Raw genomic sequence first — 19,508 nt, 5'->3', positions numbered from 1 at the left:
ATGTACTATGTTTCACCCCTCTCCTAGGCTGCAACATCACAATAAACACATTGTTTAACGGCGTCCCTTGGGACGTTCCCAAAGAAGCGCATGACCATTTGAACTATCCGGTAGAATAAACCAGACATTATGAAGCTGTCATTTGTGAGTTATAGCTCAGAATTACTATTAAATGGCCATGGTGAGCTATTACATATGTATAGAGATGAAGTGTAGTGTCCTGGCGCCGGTGGCATCCAACAAGTGAATAAACTGACTTTGATGGCGATCATGAATGCTCATCTTTCTCCTTGCTAAATTTGTGTTAAGCAGGATTTCTTATTAGGAAGCAGGCTGTTTCCTCAACGGCCATTCCCCTACAAGGTGGTCTGTAACTGTCAGAAGACTAGCACAAACAACAAAACGTCACATCATCTCATCTGAGTCAGCAAATTATGAATTGATTATTGATTAGCCATGCCCAATTGAACAAATTTAATTTATTACTCTTCAGACAGTAATATAAAGATATATTATTTCAAATTCCAGTACCGTAATTTCTGGACTACAAACCGCACCTGGTAAAATTAGGAAAAAATCCCCTTTTGTTCATGTATAAACCTATAAGATGCAGGAAATGTCCTCACTTCTATCACCTGCATGACCAAAATAAATCCTCTTACAATATCATGGGAATTATAAAAAATCCATAAATAAGACACACCGGACTATAAAACGCAGGGTTCAAAGCTTGTGCAAAAACTAGCGACTTACAGTCCGGAACACATTTTGGAAGCAACTTGCCCAACACTGGAAGTGGGCACTTACACCTGTCATTGACTGTATGTCAGTTCCGAATTCCTGTTTTTGTTGGCGGACTGGCACCTGATAGTACCTTTCAAACACTGACGAGTTTCAGCCAAACCCAGATAAGATTGCCACAAACTCAAAAAGCAGATGACGGGCAGTTTGGGGACAAGAAGCAGGAGGTAATAGAACTTATAATTTTCTGTGGAACGTGATTGTGTGTTGTAAGCACAATTTTTTTTACTGACGTTTCTAAAGTAGCGGGGACGAAATGTAATTTAGCGATGAATGAAGCGTGTTAAAAATAACAATGACAGACTTTCAGGTAAGCCACTGGAAAATAACTGAAGAATCATATCCAATCGTCTTTTTTGGAGAGATGCACACCACTAATGTTGAATTTAGGAAATCTCGGCCATTTCAGGTGCCACACCTTATCACCGAAGGTTGGCACACCACCCCATCTAAAAAAAAACACACACAACAGCTGCACTTCCTATGCCAGCTGAGGAGAATCTCCTACCCAATTCTATTCTGGTCCCCTTCTACAGAGGCACCATCGAGAGCCTGTTGACTAGTTGCATCTTTGTCTGATTTGGGGCCTGCAAGGCCATAGATTGCAACTCTCTACAGCAGTGGTTCTTAACCTTATAGGAGGTACCGAACCCTAGCAGTTTCATATGCGCATTCACCGAACCCCTCTTTAGTGAACAAAGTGTTTTTTTCAAATTCAAGACTTCAATGTTTATTTATTACTGGTGCACAAAATGAACCATGCATGAACATCACCTTGTTCAAAGAACATAACCAACACAATGCATGAACTCAAAACGAATTACCGTATTGGCCCGAATATAAAACGACCCGGATTATAAGGCGACCCCCTCTTTTTCAAGACTCGTTTGAAAAAAGACTTTTTGAACATCAAATTTAATATTTATACAGAAAATAATTACAGTAAATCTGAAACAAATGATCATAACAATATATTCGAGAGAAATAGCATGTTATTTTGCCTCATTCAAATCATCCAAAAACTGTCCATCACATCTTAATATCTGCACATTTAAATATATAAACTAAAGTGCAATCACATTTGTAAATGACTGGCTTCTGGTTTTTGAAATGTAAATAAGCCAATCTACTGTGATAAAACAACAAAATTGCAATAACTGCATTAACCATCAAAGTGAAGTCAAACTGTAGTCTTGAAACAAAGCTGAATAAGGAAAAACATTGCAAAAAAATAATGAAAACTGCTACCGTTATTGTTGGGGAGCTTGAGGACTGTATAGGGGGTTGGCTCGGATGATTATGCTCTTTTCGCCCCAGGGTGTCGGTCAGAACACAGGAGTGGTTAAGTTTTGATTGCTTTACTGAATTATTGGCAAAAATAACAGGCACTGTGGCTCATAGGGGCATACAGGCAAACTGGCAAAAGGGTATAGGCACATGTTTGGTCGTAAGGATGTGAGAGCAGGTGTGTGTAGTGCACATGGGTGAGTCTTTGGGTGTGAATGTGATTCTTGTGTGTGTGATTATTGTATGAAGCGTGTGAAAGGTGTGTGGTTCTGCAACAGACAGAAATACAGCACATAAGTCAACGCTCAACTTCTGACGTCACACAACACTAGTAGACGGCACACATTACATAACTAACTGCGCGTAACTGTTCCGGTATACTGAATAACCATAAATGAAATACTCTCGGCAACACACCAAACATAAGACAACAAAATACATTTGCTGGCGACCGTTAGTCGCCGTGCCGCTGCGTAATGGCTACTCGTACGATGCGAGGCAAACTTAAAGGAGCTTGCCGAAGCTATAAATCAAACGGCGCATGCACGAAACAAACCGCGATCAGACAAACGGCTCAACAATAGACAGTAGTAACAATGAAATGGATATACTCACTTTGTGTCAACGACGCACACGATCACAGCAACATACTCAGTCGATACCAGCAACCTTTAAGTGCGCACAAGCTCCAACAATCGCGATAAGCTGAGGTAACTCACGCGAAACTTAAGGCACGGTGATGTAACTTTCCAACTTTTTAACATCAACATAGGAACCTTTCTAACAGCAATTTTAATTTTTCTTCTTTTTGACGGGTTCGCTTTGTCCTGGGGAGTTTAGTTCAGCATTTGCTTTAAAGATATCTGGCACGTCTAGCGTTGTGACTGGGTATCATGTCTAGACACCGAATGTAAGATGACCCCCACTTTTTCAGTCTTATTTCAATGCAAAAAACATCATCTTATATTTTGGCCAATACGGTACATACCTGCAAACCAGTGTGACTTGTGCTGTTGCCTTTGTGAGACCAGTTCAGATACGTATCGTCACGAATTTACACAATAATTCAGGTGTGTTCAGACCTCCGCAGTGGAGGCTCTGCCGAACCCCTGATACTGACTCACCGAACCCTTAGGGTTCGGCCGAACCCAGGTTAAGAACCACTGCTCTACAGAGAGCGGTGAGGACAGGGAGAAAATGATCAGAGACTTTCTGTTGTGCCATGCACAATCTTAACAGATAAAAGTTCAGCTCAGTTGTCAGAGCAGAATCTCTCTGACACATATGAGCAGTCTCTTAAAGTTCTTGTGTTCCTTCCTTATAATCTTTTTGTAGGTTCCAGTAGGCTTGTAGACACCGCTGTCTTTTTTGTTAAAGTTTGCTAGTACGTCATAGTCTGGAGTAAAATTTGTTGTGGCAATTCTTAGGCGAGATCCGAGGTGTTGGTCCGTTTACCTCGATCTGTGACGGGTTGATGTTGACGTTCATGTGGCTGAACGTCACGTCACGTACGGCGAGCCAAATTGGCCACTCTCTTTTAAACGCTCGGCACTGTGTCCACCTTGCTTTTCCTTGGGCGACTCATTTTAGGATTCCAGGGGAAGGTTTGTGGGTGGCTTTAGCGCAAAACTGCATCTGAAAGCTCAGCGCGCGAATTACAAGAATGCTGTCGTCACAGCCCACGCTCTAAATTCGGGACTGATACAAATAGAGCGCGAGTGCGCCATGTCCGTACTACTGAGTACGTACACGCACTTGTGAGTGTGCACCGAGCTTTCTGACACGGCTTCCGGTAGTCAATGCGCAGGCGAGCGCTTCCCCATCTACTGGGGAAACGCAGTCATTGCAGGCAAAATGACCAAAAAAAAAAAAGTTTAATAATACAATTTGTTCAGGGTTGGCGGGCCGGATTAAACGGTCCCGTGGGCCGTATCCGGCCCGCGGGCCGTAGTTTGGTGACCTTTGGTATAGATATTTCTAAATCTTGTCAGTCTTTCAGGATTACAGACTAAGGGGACTCACCATGTCAGTGGGGTCATGTACTTCCTGGCCAGGAGTTCAAGACAGTAGGCCGTACTCTGAGCGGCCGTCTCTCCAAGAACTATACCCACACATGCAGCCAACTCCAGCTCATTACCTCTGATCAAACTAGACATGGCTAACTAAAAAACACAGAGATGTAAAACATATGACATAAGCAAATTGTTTGATTTTTCAACACTTGAGTAGTTATTGGTAACTCCTAAGTAAATTAAACTGAGCAAATACCTCAACATCTGCAATAAATGATACGTACAGTATATGCGGTTATTACATTCACATCAATAACCCAATATCAATAACAGACTATAAGCAGACTATTTTTACAGAGGGTTGTCTAATTATAGCCACACTTTCGCTCATTTGACTAAGGATTAGACTAAACAAGAAACCACTCTCAATATCAGAAATCTTACAGTTTATATGCTCCCGGTCAAAAATTATTTGCTCCTCCAGTACTGATGGTCATTCATTTTCTTGAATGTACATGCAGTGTTTAACGCATGGATGGTCACATACACTCATACATACAGTACGTACCTTGACATTATCGACTGCTAGGTGGCAGCATGCAGCCAGAACAGAGCAGCCATCCTGAAAGTACCACTCAGCCAGCTGTTCGCATACCTGATGAAGTAGACTGTGGGGGGTAGAATCATTATTTCTACTGCACTGTTTATTTGGGACAGATACATTACCTTTACCCCACTCCGCTAGATTCAATTTTTTTTTAACAATAATTTTACGGTTCGCAATTTTATATTTTCAAAAATGCAAACTCAACCAGAAAACAAACAAACAAACAAACAAACAAACATAAAACAGAACAGGCTCCTCTTCCAACAGATGGCTCGAGTTCAGTCATTTCAATAACATAAAATCACAAGGTGCAGCTTAAAATGTTTTCTTATATTATGTCCATATTCTGAACAAAATGAATAAATATTGAAACTTCAGAAGTTTGCTGTCCTTTACAATGTAAATTATATGTTCCAGAGGAAGTGCTGACAGCATCTGATTCATCTATTGTTTGACAGTTGTCCTGTGACAAGACTTCCATACCAATACAACATGCTATCATTAAATCAATACAGTGCTTATTCCTATTACAGATGTATTTTTCTGAAAATAATTTCCACGCAAAACACCTTGGCTTCGGAGGACTTTTTTTTGGAACGAACCCTTCCCATGATCACGTTTATTTCGTCCTAAAACCTTCTTACTTCTCCATTATGCCACATACCACAAAATAATGCTCCCCGTTTCACCCGGTTCATTTGAAACATGTGTGCGGAAGGTCTTGATTCTATTCGTTTGTTTCCACTGGTGTCCTATAAATTCTCATTAGCCATTTGTACTGGATTTGTTATATTAGTTTAAGGTAGTGCTTCTCAATAATTTTCTGTGATGCAAATATATATACCGTTTTTTTCCGTGTATAGTGCGCAAAATTTAACTAATTTATTGTCCTAAAATCTGGGGTGCGCATTATACATGGGTACAAAAAAATTTTTAATTTCTTTTTTTTTTAATTTTTTTTTTTTTTTTTTTTTTTAAGTCCCAATGATCGTCACACACGTAGGGAGGCAATGGGTCCCATTTTTATAGTCTTTGGTATGGTCTTAACTAGGCTGGATGTAATTTTTTTTGTTAGCGTTGATTTCTCCGACTGCCCGTAAACGCACCACCGCGCTCCGTGCGCGCACGGGACAGCAAACGAGCAGGTGATCAAGCAAGCGTCTGATACGAGAGCATTGCGGTCGCATGGAGCGTGTTTGAAGTGAACAGCAGAGCAGCCTAGTTAAGACCATACCAAAGACTATAAAAATGGGACCCATTGCCTCCCTACGTGTGTGACGATCATTGGGACTTAAAAAAAAAATATATATATATATATATATTTTTTTTTAAAAAAAATCATAAAAATTGGGTGCGTACTATACATGGGTACAAGCTTTTTTCCAGCATCAGCATGCCATTTTTAGGGGTGCGTACTATACATGGGGGCGCACTATACACGGAAAAAAACGGTATACCGTAATTTTCGGACTATAAGTCGCGTTTTTTTTCATAGTTGGGGGGGGGGGGTGGGCGACTTATACTCAGGAGCGACTTATACTTTTTTTATTTTTAATTTTCATTAAAAAATAAAAAAAAAGTGAAACCGCGATAAACGAACCGCAATGTAGCAAGGGATTACTGTAATTTGAATTTCAAGTGACGTCAGCGCGTCAGCAGCAGCTCCGTCGAGTCAATCTTTGTCCTTTATGTAAACAACCGTCGCGCTGCTGACGCGGCGTCGCGCTGCTGACACGGCGTCGCAGTCGCGCTGCTGACGCGGCGTCGCGGTCGCGCTGCTGACACGTCGCGGTCGCGCTGCTGACAACAGCGTGGCGGTTGTTTACATAAAGGACAAAGATTGACTCGATGGAGCTCTCTTTCACTTCCGTGGATTGAAGTCGGGGGCCGGCGCTCGGCCAGGTGGCTGTCACGGGACGGTGGATGGGGCTCGGACAATGCTTTTACGCACGCCCGGTCCTACTCTACCGAGCTGTCTTTCACCTCCGTGGATGGAAGTCGAGGGCCGGCGCTCAGCAGGGTGGCTGTCCGGGGACAGGTGGATGGGGCTCGGTCATGGCTTTTACGCACGCCCGGTCCTATTCTATGGAGCTCTCTTCCACTTCTGTGGCTGGAAGTCCACGCCCCCACACGCCTGTAAGTTTGTTTTGTTAAATAAAGAGCCGTTTACCAAACCCACGTCTTTCCTTGAACTTTGCTAACGCTACAATATGGTTATATAGTAGATCTGTGGAATAACGACGAGGCTGACGTCAGGGCGCACGCGCGGTGTTGTTGACAAAGGACGAGGAATTTGATCGATAGATTTAATGATTTAGAGTGCACAGACGGTTTGATAACATTATTGCTTATATAATAGTTATTTGATATATAATTTATATATCGTTATATGGGCCTTTTTTAACGCGTTATTTATGTAATCGTTTTTTGAATAACTTACGTCAATTACGTTGAATTTTACGTCAGGGCCGTTCTCAGCTCTTAGTTTGTGTTTATGTAACGTTAGCATACCTATCGTTTAGCCTGTTGTTGCTCATTCATGACTGTTCTTGGTGTTGGATTTTGGCGAATAAATTGCCCCCTAAAATGCGACTTATACTCCGGAGCGACTTATATATGTTTTTTTTCACTTTTTGGGGCACTTTATGGCTGATGCGACTTATACTCCGGAGCGACTTATAGTCCAAAAATTAAGGTATATATATATATATGTATGTATGTATGTATGTATGTATGTATGTATGTATGTATGTATGTATGTATGTATGTATGTATGTATGTATGTATGTATGTATGTATGTATGTATGTGTATATATGTATGTATATATAATTAAAATTAAATTTCCCCTCTCACCCTCCGCGGGTGGTCTCCCACTCCAAGCTCGGGTCCTGGTATTTCTCTAGCTTCTCAAGTTCTTTTTTCCTGATGTTGCCATCGCTTGGTATTGCTAGATCTACTACAACGGCTTTCTTCTGCTGTTTGTCCACCACCACAATGTCCGGTTGGTTCGCCATCACCATCTTGTCAGTCTGGATCTGGAAGTCCCACAGGATCTTGGCTTGCCCGTTCTCTGCCACCTTAGGGGGTGCTTCCCACTTTGAACTTGGGGCTTCCAGTCCATACTCAGCACAGATGTTCCTGTACACTATGCCAGCCACTTGGTTATGACGTTCCATGTATGCTTTCCCTGCTAGCATCTTACACCCTGCTGTTATGTGCTGGACTGTCTCAGGGTCCACTTTGCACAGCCTACACCTTGGGTCTTGTCTGGTGTGGTAGATCTTGGCCTCTATTGCTCTGGTGTTCAGAGCCTGTTCCTGTGCAGCCATGATGAGTGCCTCTGTGCTGTCCTTCAGTCCAGCTTTTTCCAGCCATTGGTAGGATTTCTTGATGTCAGCCACTTCACTTATCTGCCGATGGTACATCCCATCTAGGGGTTTGTCCTCCCATGATGGTGTCTCTAGCCACTCTTCCTCTGTTTGCCATTGTCTGAGACATTCACTGAGCACGTCATCCGTTCGGGCCTTTTCCTTGATGTACTCATGGATCTTGGCTGTTTCATCCCGAACAGTGGCTCTCACACTCAGTAGTCTTCGGCCTCCTTCTTTACGGCTAGTGTACAGTCTCAGGGTGCTGGACTTAGGGTGGAACCCTCCGTGCATGGTTAGGAGCTTCCGTGTCTTGACATCAGTGGTCTGCGTCTCTTCCTATATATATACATATATCATATATATGTATATATATGTATATATATAAAAATTCCCCTCTCACCCTCCGCGGGTGGTCTCCCACTCCAAGCTCGGGTCCTCTACCAGAGGCCTGGGAGCTTGAGGGTTCTGCGCAGTATTTTGGCTGTTCCTAGCACTGCACTCTTCTGGACTGAGATGTCTGATGTTGTTCCTGGAATCTGCTGTAGCCACTCCTCCAGTTTGGGGGTCACTGCCCCAAGTGTCCCAGTGACCACGGGCACCACCGAGGCCTTCACTTTCCAGGCCTTTAATCTATCTGATCTGATCTGGCCTTTAATCTATCTGATCTGATCTGATCGATCGATAGATCGACTATCTATCTATCTATCTATCTATCTATCTATCTATCTATCTATCTATCTATCTATCTATCTATCTATCTATCTATCTATCTATCTATCTATCTGGATCTGATCTGATCTGATCTGTCCTGTCCTGTCCTGTCCTGTCCTGTCCTGTCCTGTCCTGTCCTGTCCTGTCCTGTCCTGGTCTGTCCTGTCCTGGTCTGTCCTGGTCTGTCCTGTCCTGGTCTGTCCTGGTCTGTCCTGGTCTGTCCTGGTCTGTCCTGTCCTGGTCTGTCCTGGTCTGTCCTGTCCTGGTCTGTCCTGGTCTGTCCTGTCCTGTCCTGGTCTGTCCTGTCCTGGTCTGTCCTGGTCTGTCCTGTCCTGGTCTGTCCTGTCCTGGTCTGGTCTGTCCTGGTCTGGTCTGTCCTGGTCTGTCCTGTCCTGGTCTGGTCTGTCCTGTCCTGGTCTATCCTGGTCTGTCCTGTCCTGGTCTGTCCTGGTCTGTCCTGTCCTGGTCTGTCCTGGTCTGTCCTGGTCTGTCCTGGTCTGTCCTGGTCTGTCCTGGTCTGTCCTGGTCTGTCCTGTCCTGTCCTGGTCTGTCCTGGTCTGTCCTGGTCTGTCCTGTCCTGTCCTGTCCTGTCCTGGTCTGTCCTGGTCTGTCCTGGTCTGTCCTGGTCTGTCCTGGTCTGTCCTGTCCTGGTCTGTCCTGGTCTGGTCTGGTCTGTCCTGGTCTGGTCTGGTCTGTCCTGGTCTGGTCGGTCCTGGTCCTGGTCCTGGTCCTGGTCCGGTCCGGTCCGGTCCGGTCCGGTCCGGTCCTGTCCTGTCCTGTCCTGTCCTGTCCTGTCCTGGTCCTGGTCCTGGTCCTGGTCCGTCCCGTCCCGTCCCGTCCCGTCCCGTCCGTCCGTGTGTGTATGTATGTATGTATGTATGTATGTATATATATATATATATATATATATATATATATATATATATATATATATATATATATATATATATATATATATATATATATATATATATATATATATATATCATCGTGAAAAAAAAGTCCTATTCTCTATGAAAGTGATACTTCTTACTATGGCCAGCTGCCCCACTCATTTTTTAAGAGAAAAAACAGGGTTCTTACAATTGGAGGGAACTCGCGAGCTAGCGTGTTTGTGTTGTGTTGTTAGCGCCGTTGTTTGTACACGCGTCAAGTGCGAGAAAAAAAACAACATTTTAATATCACGCGATCGACCAATAGTGGCGATCGACGTATTGGGCACGCCTGCTGTAGAGCGACTTACTCCTTGCGCACACTCTTCCAGTGATACCGCCACTCCCACATACTGCAGTGGATGTCTAATTACCCTTTAATCTAGTACAGCCAAAAGAAAAGTATGTTCCCTGGTATCATGTTTGTGTGCTTTACCTTTGGTATTGATGTCTGTTATCCACATCATTGTTCTTGTGGTTGATAGAGGAGGTTTGCGGTGTACAGATGTTCCCCTCACATGCCCCCTAAAACAAAAATGCTCTCAACAATCTTTTTTCACCTCAGGTTTATAAAGGAGAGGCTTTTGGCCAACAGCCTGTTAAGTGGACGCTTATTTAAACCTCAAATATAGTTCATGGCATAGCATTCATTGCACTTCACCTTTTCAACATTTCCACAGCCTAATTCCAAAATGGATTGAATAAATACCGTAATTTTCGGACTATAAATCGCGTTTTTTTTCATAGTTTGGGTGGGGGGGCTACTTATACTCAGGAGCGACTTACCGTTTTTTTCCGTGTATAGTGCGCCCCCATGTATAATACGCACCCTAAAAATGGCATGCTGATGCTGGAAAAAAGCCTGTACCCATGTATAATACGCACCCAATTTTTATGATTTTTTTTTATGAATTTTCTTTTTTTTTTTTTTTTAAGTCCCAATGATCGTCACACACGCAGGGAGGCAATGGGTCCCATTTTTATAGTCTTTGGTATGGTCTTAACTAGGCTGGATGTAATTTTTTTTGTTGGCGTTGATTTCTCCGACTGCCCATAAACGCACCACCGCGCTCCGTGCGGGCACGGGAAAGAGGCGTGCGGACGTGAAAAAGGCGGCTCTGTATGGGAGAGACGTTGAAGAGGAATAAAAACACCCTTGGAAACCAAAACTTGGTGATTTCAAGTTTCATTTCGAGGGACATTTGTCACGTCTCGTCCCCAGTTTTGCTATGTGTCTAGGTTGCCATAGTTTCTGTTCGCGTCGCCCCTCTCTTCCTGTGTCACCTCAATCGATGTAACGTGTTTTGTATTTAAGTCCTGTCTGCCCCTCGCTCACCGTTGGATCATTGCATGTGTTACTGTCATGATGTCTGTTTGCTTTCTGTTCCTGTCTTTGGTAATGTCACCCTGTCTTTTTGTTCCACGACTTTGTCGGTCAGTCTTGTTGTTGGTTTTGTTTTCTAAAAAAAAAAATAAAAAAATAAAAAAATTAAAAAAAATTTGTACCCATGTATAATGCGCACCCCAGATTTTAGGACAATAAATTCGTTAAATTTTGCGCACTATACACGGAAAAAAACGGTATATACATATATATGTTTTTTCTTTTCACTTTTTTGGGCATTTTATGGCTGGTGCGACTTATACTCCGGTACGACTTATAGTCCGAAAATTACGGTACTTAATTTAAAATTTCAAAACCAACGCCCTATCACGTAATAAAAAAACAAAAATGTTGAAATGTTTTTTTCCTGACTTTTGCACAAGAAAAAAAAAAAATGAAAATGAAATTAAAAAATATAACTACCGTATTTTCCGGACTATAAATTGCTCCGGAGTACAAGTCGCACCAGACATAAAATGCATAATAAAGAAAAAAACATATAAGTCGCACCGGAGTACAAGTCGCATTTTTGGGGGAACTTTATTTGACAAAATCTAACACCCAGAACAGCCATGAATAGGCAAAAACAGGCTAAACGATACGGTATGCTAACGTTACATAAACATAAACGAGGAACTGAGAACGTGCCTGACGTAACATATTAACAGTTATTCAAATAATCTTGCGTGCACAATTTAATAACATGTGACATGATAAAACTATACTAGTAAGTAAATACGGTGATTTTCCGGACTATAAGGCGCACCGGACTATAGGGCGCACCTTCAATGAAGTGCCCATTTTAAAACGTTGTCTTTATATAAGGCGCACCGGACTATTAATGCATCATGTCCGATTTTTAATCCAAATCAAATCATTCTCCATTTTATCTTTTTTTATTTCAACTTCAGACGCAACAAATTACTTTATAATCACAAAATAATGATCCATAGTCTTTTTGATTCATGATTCATAGTCTTCAGCGGGCCACTTATGTTTTATTTCATGACACAATGCTTCGGGCCAGTTTAAATTTAGGAATTTGGTCTATATATAAGGCGCACCGGACTATAAGGCACACTGTCGGCTTTTGAGAAAATTTTAGGTTTTTAGGTACGCCTTGTAGTCCGGAAAATACGGTAATGTGTTAATGATGATCAAGTAATAGTGTTCATAATTTCATATATAAATCGCTCCTGATTATTCGTCGCACCCCCGGCCAAACTATGAAAAAAGCTACGACTTATAGTCCGGAAAATACAGTAAATAAAAGAATAAATTTGAGTCAAAGTTGGGAAAAGATTGCTGAAGTATGTTAAGCTGCTGTCTGTTGATACCTGTCAGGGTGTTATTGTGTTGTGTGACAAAAAAGCAACTTTAGTTAGTTTCTTTAGAAATATTTGAAATTCCACTGGCTCAGTTTAAAGCAGCTAAAAAGCTAGGGATAAGTAATCATTTCTCTTACATTATTAAAAGAATAAAAATCCCCTTGCCCTAGAATTTCGTATATTCAATGTAACAAACTTAATTCTAAATTCCACGCACGTAATGGGTATAATTTTAGACTCCCATTTAAACTTAGTCAATTATCTGTCATGAATAAAATGCCATTGTGGTATTCTCCAATGTACCTGTGCAACTAGTAAGGCCTCAACCAGTTGTCCTCTGCCAGTGAAGAATGCTACAAGTTTCTTAACGTCTCCTGTAGCAATACAGTACGGGATTGCATCATCGTTATCCTCCACCATCAGCTGATCAGCTCTCCTACAAAACAACCATAACAGAGATTTAAAAGAAAGGTAGAATTGTGCTCATACGTAAGATTACCGTATTTTTCGGACTAAAAGTGACATAAACACAAACAAAGAGCTGAGAACGGGCCTGACGTAACATTCAGAATTATTCAAACAACTATTACATAAATAACACGTTTATAAACCATCGGTGTCACTCCAATTCATTAAATCCATCGATCGTCAACAATAGATGCACGGCGATTGCACTTCAAAATATTGCACAGGCCCATATAATGATATATAAATTATATATCAAATAACTATTACATGGGCGGCTCGGTGGAGCACTTGGGTAGCACGTCCGCCTCACAGTTAGGAGGTTGCGGGTTCGATTCCACCTCCGGCCCTCCCTGTGTGGAGTTTGCATGTTCTCCCCGGACCCGCGTGGGTTTTCTCCGGGCACTCCGGTTTCCTCCCACATCCCAAAAACATGCTTGGTAGGCCGATTGAGCACTCCAAATTGTCCCTAGGTGTGAGTGCGAGTGCAAATGGTTGTTTGTCTCTGTGTGCCCTGCGATTGGCTGGCAACTGGTTCAGGGTGTCCCCCGCCTACTGCCCGATGACGGCTGGGATAGGCTCCAGCATGCCCGCGACCCCAGTGGGGACTAAGCGGTACAGAAAATGGATGGATGGATAACTATTACATAAGCAATAATATTATCAAACCATCTGTGTCACTCCAAATCATTAAATCCATCGATCAAATTCCTTGTCCTTTGTCAACAACGCCGCGCGTGCGCCCTGACATCAGCCTCGTCGTTATTCCACAGATCTAGGATATAACTATATTGAAGCGTTAACGAAGTACAAGGAAAGACGTGGGTTTGGGAAACGGCTCTTTATTTAACAAAACAAGAGTTCAACGAGCCAACAACTACTGAACTGTAACAATAAAACCATATACAAGTTGCTAAACGAAATAAAATATATCAAATAACTATAACATAAATAGTTCACCGCAACACGGCCCCAAGCACCGGCGTTCACTTCCAGGCGTGTGGCGGTGTGGACTTCCATCCCCTGAGGTGGCACTTCCAGCCACGGAGGTGGAAGAGAGCTCCATAGAATAGGACCGGGCGTGCGTAAAAGCCATGTCCGAGCCCCATTCACCGTCCCCGGACAGCCACCCGGCCGAGCACCGGCTCCCGACTTGCATCCAGGGAGGTGAAAGAGAGCTCCGTAGAGTAGGACCGGGCGTGCGTAAAAGCTGTGTCCAAGCCCCATCCACCGTCCTCGGACAGCCACCCGGCCGAGCGCCGGCCCCCGACTTCCATCCATGGAGGTGAAAGAGAGCTCCGTAGAGTAGCACCGGGCGTGCGTAAAAGCCATAATAGTTTTTCAAACCTTCTGTGTCACTCCAAATCATTAAATCCTTCAAACTCTTCGTCCTCCGTGTCACTTACAAACAAAGCCGCTAATGATGCCAGTAGTACGTGGGGCCCTTCGTCATCCCGTGATCGAATCTTTGTCCTTTTTGTAAACAACCACGGCGCCACGTTGCGCCGCGCTGCTGACGTCACTTGAAATTCAAATTACAGTCTCTTGGGCAGAAACTAAGTCTGTAACCATGCACAGTAATCCCTCGTTTACCGTGGATAATTGGTTCCAAAAAACCACCCGCGATAAGTGAAATTTGCGAAGTACGGTGAGCCTCTCATCTGTACTTTTTTTTTATCTGTACATTTTTGTGTGTCAATAGATGTACATGAAACCATGTGCATATTTTTTTATTAGAACATTAAATAATTGTTTCAAACATGTAAATAATAACGGCTCGGTGACGCACTGGGTAGCACATCCGCCTCACAGTTAGGAGGGTGCGGGTTCGATTCCACCTCCGGCCCTCCCTGTGTGGAGTTTGCATGTTCTCCCCGAGCCAGCGTGGTTTTTCTCCGGGCACTCTGGTTTCCTCCCACATCCCAAAAACATGCTTGGTAGGCCGATTGAAGTCTCCAAATTGCCCTTAGGTGTGCTGCGAGTGCAAATGGTTGTTTGTCTTTGTGTGCCCTGCGATTGGCTGGCAACTGGTTCAGGGTGTCCCCCGCCTACTGCCCGATGACGGCTGGGATAGGCTCCAGCACACCCGCGACCCCCGTGGGGACTAAGCGGTTCAGAAAATGGATGGATGGATGGAAATAATACATTAATAGTATAAATAACATATAGAACATTTTGTATAAATATTGAAAATATAAATATACGTGTGTGCGTGTAACATGTTAACAAGAAGTACTGGGCAGGCTCACAAGTTAGCAGAAAGATGCTAATTCACGATCGTGCTAACACGCGAAAACGGACCTCTAAAAGAATTTAAACGAACATTTGGAGCAATTTTACATTGTCCTAAAGGTTAGACACGTGTGATCGTTCATTTCTCTTGTTAGGAGACCCACTTACATCACCAATGACTCCTGTACCACTGTAACCGACATATGTAAACAAACGTAAAACAGGAAGTGGTATCGCCTGAAAAGGGCCTTCAAAATAAATCACCCTACCTCAAATCAAAGCACGGCTGAATAACATAAATAACATGGAGAATTCTTAACATATACTGTAAATATGTTTTTCGAACAACTTTTATTATTATAAATGTTTTATAACAAGGTACAAGAGTACATACTGTAAATATATTTTTAGAACTCTTATTATTATAACAGTTTTTCTATAACAAGGTACAACACTGTAAATATGTTTTCAGAACTCTTAATATTTTAACAATTTCTTTATAAAAACGTACAAGTGTACGCACTGCAATTGTGTGGGCACTCCTTGTCTTCTGCTGGCATGTGGGCAAGCTTTATGCCATAATTCCTCAATTTACAAGTTTTATTTTGACTTTAAATTTTTTTTTAATTTAGAAAAAAATCCGCGATGTAGTGAATCCGTGATAAAAGAACCACGATGTAGCGAGAGATTACTGTATATTTCTCCAGAGTATAGTGTTTTTTTTAATGCATTTGTAGTATTGGTGTCTTTTTTATTCGTACGTTGATCTTACAATACCTCGAATTATTCCTCAGAGCCTTTTCAAAGTTGTGTCACTGAAAATCTCTTTTGTCACATTGCCTAAGCAAGCAAATTTACCTGTGCTAATATTTTGTCTACCCCTGTTTGTCTTTAGTGCTGTCCTGCTACACTCATTGGTCATTGCTCAGTATTCTTATTGCATAATTGATCAATATACAGTATACATAGGTGCAGTTAAATAAAAACCTACCTTTGCATCAGTTTTTTCCAGTACTTCATGGATACTCCTGGTGCTACAGCTAATGCTTTCTCCCACTGCGAGAGAGAAATATTTATACACTTAATTATGAATTCATTACATTCTCAACAAGTCCCTTTTCTTTGATCTGTCTTCAAAAGATAGATAAAACAAGTTACAAACTTAAGTTTATTAAAATGGATTCACTTCACGAGTAGAAAATATTTATTTTTTGTTGTTATTGGAGTTATAAGGGTCCAAAACACATTTGTTGAGTGTGAGTGCGTGTGCTGTATACTACGCAGAACAAACATGTAAGGTGCAAAACTGCACATGCAGCACCTGTCCAAGCTCCACCATTAATTCACAGTATCGCTGAATCTGTCCTAGTCTCAAATGGATATCTCCTGCTTCTTTAAGGCGTTCTTCTTTACTCGGAGCACCAATACCACCTCCGAATTTAGACATCATGACAATGGTCAATTCCTGGGCTTCAGACTGATGGACAACACAAGAAGAGGAGAGGATAGACAAAAATAATTTTGAAATCATGGTTGAAGAATGAGTCAACTCATAGGTAGAGTGAACATGCATTAATCTGTATATAGTGCCTTGCGAAAGTATTCGGCCCCCTTGAACCTTTCAACATTTTGCGACATTTCAGGCTTCAAACGTAAAGATATAAAAGTTTATTTTTTTTGTCAAGAATCAACAACAAGTGGGACACAATCGTGAAGTGGAACAATTTATTGGATAATTTAAACTTTTTTAACAAATAAAAAACGGAAAAGTGGGGCGTGCAATATTATTCGGGCCCCTTGCTCTAATACTTGGTAGCGCCACCTTTTGCTGCAATTACAGCTGCAAGTCGCTTGGGGTATGTCTCATCAGTTTTGCACATCGAGAGACTGGAATTCTTGCCCATTCTTCCTTGGAAAACAGCTCAAGCTCAGTGAGGTTGGATGGGGAGCGATTGTGAACAGCAGTCTTCAGCTCTTTCCACAGATTCTCGATTGGATTCAGGTCTGGACTTTGACTTGGCCATTCTAACACCTGGATACGTCTATTTGTGAACCATTCCATTGTAGATTTGGCTTTATGTTTTGGATCATTGTCCTGTTGGAAGAGAAATCTCCGTCCCAGTCTCAGGTCTTTTGCAGACTCCCAACAGGTTTTCTTCCAGAATGGTCCTGTATTTGGCTCCATCCATCTTCCCATCAATTTTAGCCATCTTCCCTGTCCCTGCTGAAGAAAAGCAGGCCCAAACCATGATGCTGCCACCACCATTTTGACAGTGGGGATGATGTGTTCAGGGTGATAAGCTGTGTTGCTTTTACGCCAAACATATCGTTTTGCATTGTGGCCAAAAAGTTTGATTTTGGTTTCATCTGACCAGAGCACCTTCTTCCACATGTTTGGTGTGTCCCCCAGGTGGCTTGTGGCAAACTGTAAACAAGACCTTTTATGGATATCTTTGAGAAATGGCTTTCTTCTTGCCACTCTTCCATAAAGGCCAGATTTGTGCAGTGCACGACTGATTGTTGTCCTATGGACAGACTCCCACCTCAGCTGTAGTTATCTGCAGTTCATCCAGAGTGATCATGGGCCTCTTGGCTGCATTTCTGATCAGTCTTCTCCTTTTGCTCGCTTCGACGCTCAGAACAGCACTTGCCCGCTGAAGGCCACTCCCCCTTCACACGAGCTGCCCCTGTGCCTCTCCGCCGACAGCGTGAGGAGGGCGCTTGCCGCCATCAACATCCGTAAGGCGGCGGGCCCTGACAACATCCCGGGTCGGGCGCTGAAGGACTGCGCTGGTGAGCTGACGGATGTCTTCACGGACATCTTTAACACTTCCCTGCAGCAGGCCATCGTCCCGTCGTGTTTCAAAGCTGCCACCATCGTACCTGTGCCGAAGAAACCCGCTCCGTCCTGCTTCAATGACTACCGCCCCGTGGCACTTACGCCCATCATCATGAAGTGCTTTGAGCGGCTTGTCATGGAGCACATCCGGTCCGTTCTCCCGCCCACCATTGACCCCTTCCAGTTTGCGTACCGTGCCAAGCGGTCTTCGGAGGATGCCATCTGCTCTGCCCTCCACTCGGCCCTCACCCACCTGGAGAGGAGGGACTCGTATGTGAGATTGCTGTTTGTGGACTTCAGTTCTGCCTTCAACACCATTGTGCCACAACGCCTCATCAGCAAACTTGACGCGCTGGGCCTCAGTACCTACCTCTGCAACTGGCTACTGGACTTCCTCTGTCAGAGGCCACAGGTAGTACGTGTTGGCGACAAAATCTCCGCCAGCATCACGCTGAGCACGGGGGCCCCCCAAGGCTGCGTGCTCAGTCCGCTGCTCTTCACCCTCCTGACGCATGACTGCACTGCAACCTACAGCGACAACCGTATCGTGAAGTTTGCTGACGACACGATTCTGGTGGGTCTCATCACCAAGGGAGACGAGACTCAATACGGGCTGGAGGTTGACCTTCTGACCACGTGGTGCAGGGACAACAACCTCCTGCTGAACGTCGACAAGACCAAGGAGATTGTTGTGGACTTCCGGAAGGGTCACACCCAACACCTGCCGCTGACCATCGACGGTGCTGTGGTGGAGCGAGTGAGCAGCGCCAAGTTCCTGGGGGTGCACATCAGTGAGGATCTCTCCTGGTCCGCCAACACCGCATCACTGGCAAAGAAAGCCCAGCGCCGCCTGTACTTCCTGCGGAAACTTAGGCGAGCGAGCGCTCCTCCGGCCGTCATGACTGCATTTTACCGCGGCACCATTGAGAGCGTCCTCTCCAGCTGTATTGCTGTTTGGGGTGGCGGCTGCACTGACTACAACTTGAAGGCCCTGCAGCGCATAGTGAACACTGCTGGTAAGATTGCTGGTGCTTCGCTCCCCTCCTTGAAGGACATTTACACCTCCCATCTCACCCGCAAGGCGACCACGATTGTGAGTGATGCGAGTCACCCCGCTCACTCTTTGTTCGAGCTTCTGCCCTCTGGGAAGAGGTACAGAAGCCTGCGCTCCCGCACCTCCAGACTCTCAAACAGCTTCATGCTCCAGGCTGTTAGGATCCTGAACTCGCTCCCCCGTTCTGCGTAGCGTCCTGTACTTTTACTGTCTGGACTGTCTGAATGCACACTGGCTCTTATTATTTATTATTTGTTATTACTCTTATTTATTGTTTGTGCCTTTTTGTTTATGATGTTTTTTACTTTTGCGCTATGCTTGCTGGCTCCGTTATTTATTGTGTTATCTGTTTATTTATTATTTATTCATCACTCTTACTATTGATTGGTAGAATTTTTGCCTTCTTGTTTTTATATTGTGTCGCGTACATGTATGTCTATCGTGTTATGTGTCTCGTCACCGTGGGATAGAGAAAAACGTAAT

General features: G+C 43.5%; 1 protein-coding gene across 4 annotated transcripts in view; it reads right to left on the bottom strand.

Moving 5' to 3' along the window:
- LOC133151881 (WD repeat-containing protein 17-like) overlaps positions 1-19,508 on the bottom strand; it is a 62,902-nt gene that overhangs the window by 8,959 nt on the left and 34,435 nt on the right. For 3 of the 4 annotated variants that reach the window (XM_061275280.1, XM_061275282.1, XM_061275281.1), the window contains exons 19-24: positions 16,454-16,609; positions 16,124-16,188; positions 12,739-12,871; positions 10,160-10,248; positions 4,669-4,768; positions 4,111-4,250 (exon numbers count right to left, since the gene is read on the bottom strand). In XM_061275280.1, coding sequence (XP_061131264.1) covers positions 4,111-4,250; positions 4,669-4,768; positions 10,160-10,248; positions 12,739-12,871; positions 16,124-16,188; positions 16,454-16,609 — 683 coding nt within the window. The remainder of the gene's footprint in view (positions 1-4,110; positions 4,251-4,668; positions 4,769-10,159; positions 10,249-12,738; positions 12,872-16,123; positions 16,189-16,453; positions 16,610-19,508) is intronic. The other variant, XM_061275283.1, reaches the window with a different exon arrangement.

Source organism: Syngnathus typhle, linkage group LG3 (assembly GCF_033458585.1).
Source record: "Syngnathus typhle isolate RoL2023-S1 ecotype Sweden linkage group LG3, RoL_Styp_1.0, whole genome shotgun sequence".
In the NCBI taxonomy this organism is placed as follows: domain Eukaryota; kingdom Metazoa; phylum Chordata; class Actinopteri; order Syngnathiformes; family Syngnathidae; genus Syngnathus; species Syngnathus typhle.
The sequence above is the reverse complement of the archived record's forward strand: the minus strand, read 5'-3'. Positions and strand labels throughout refer to the sequence as shown.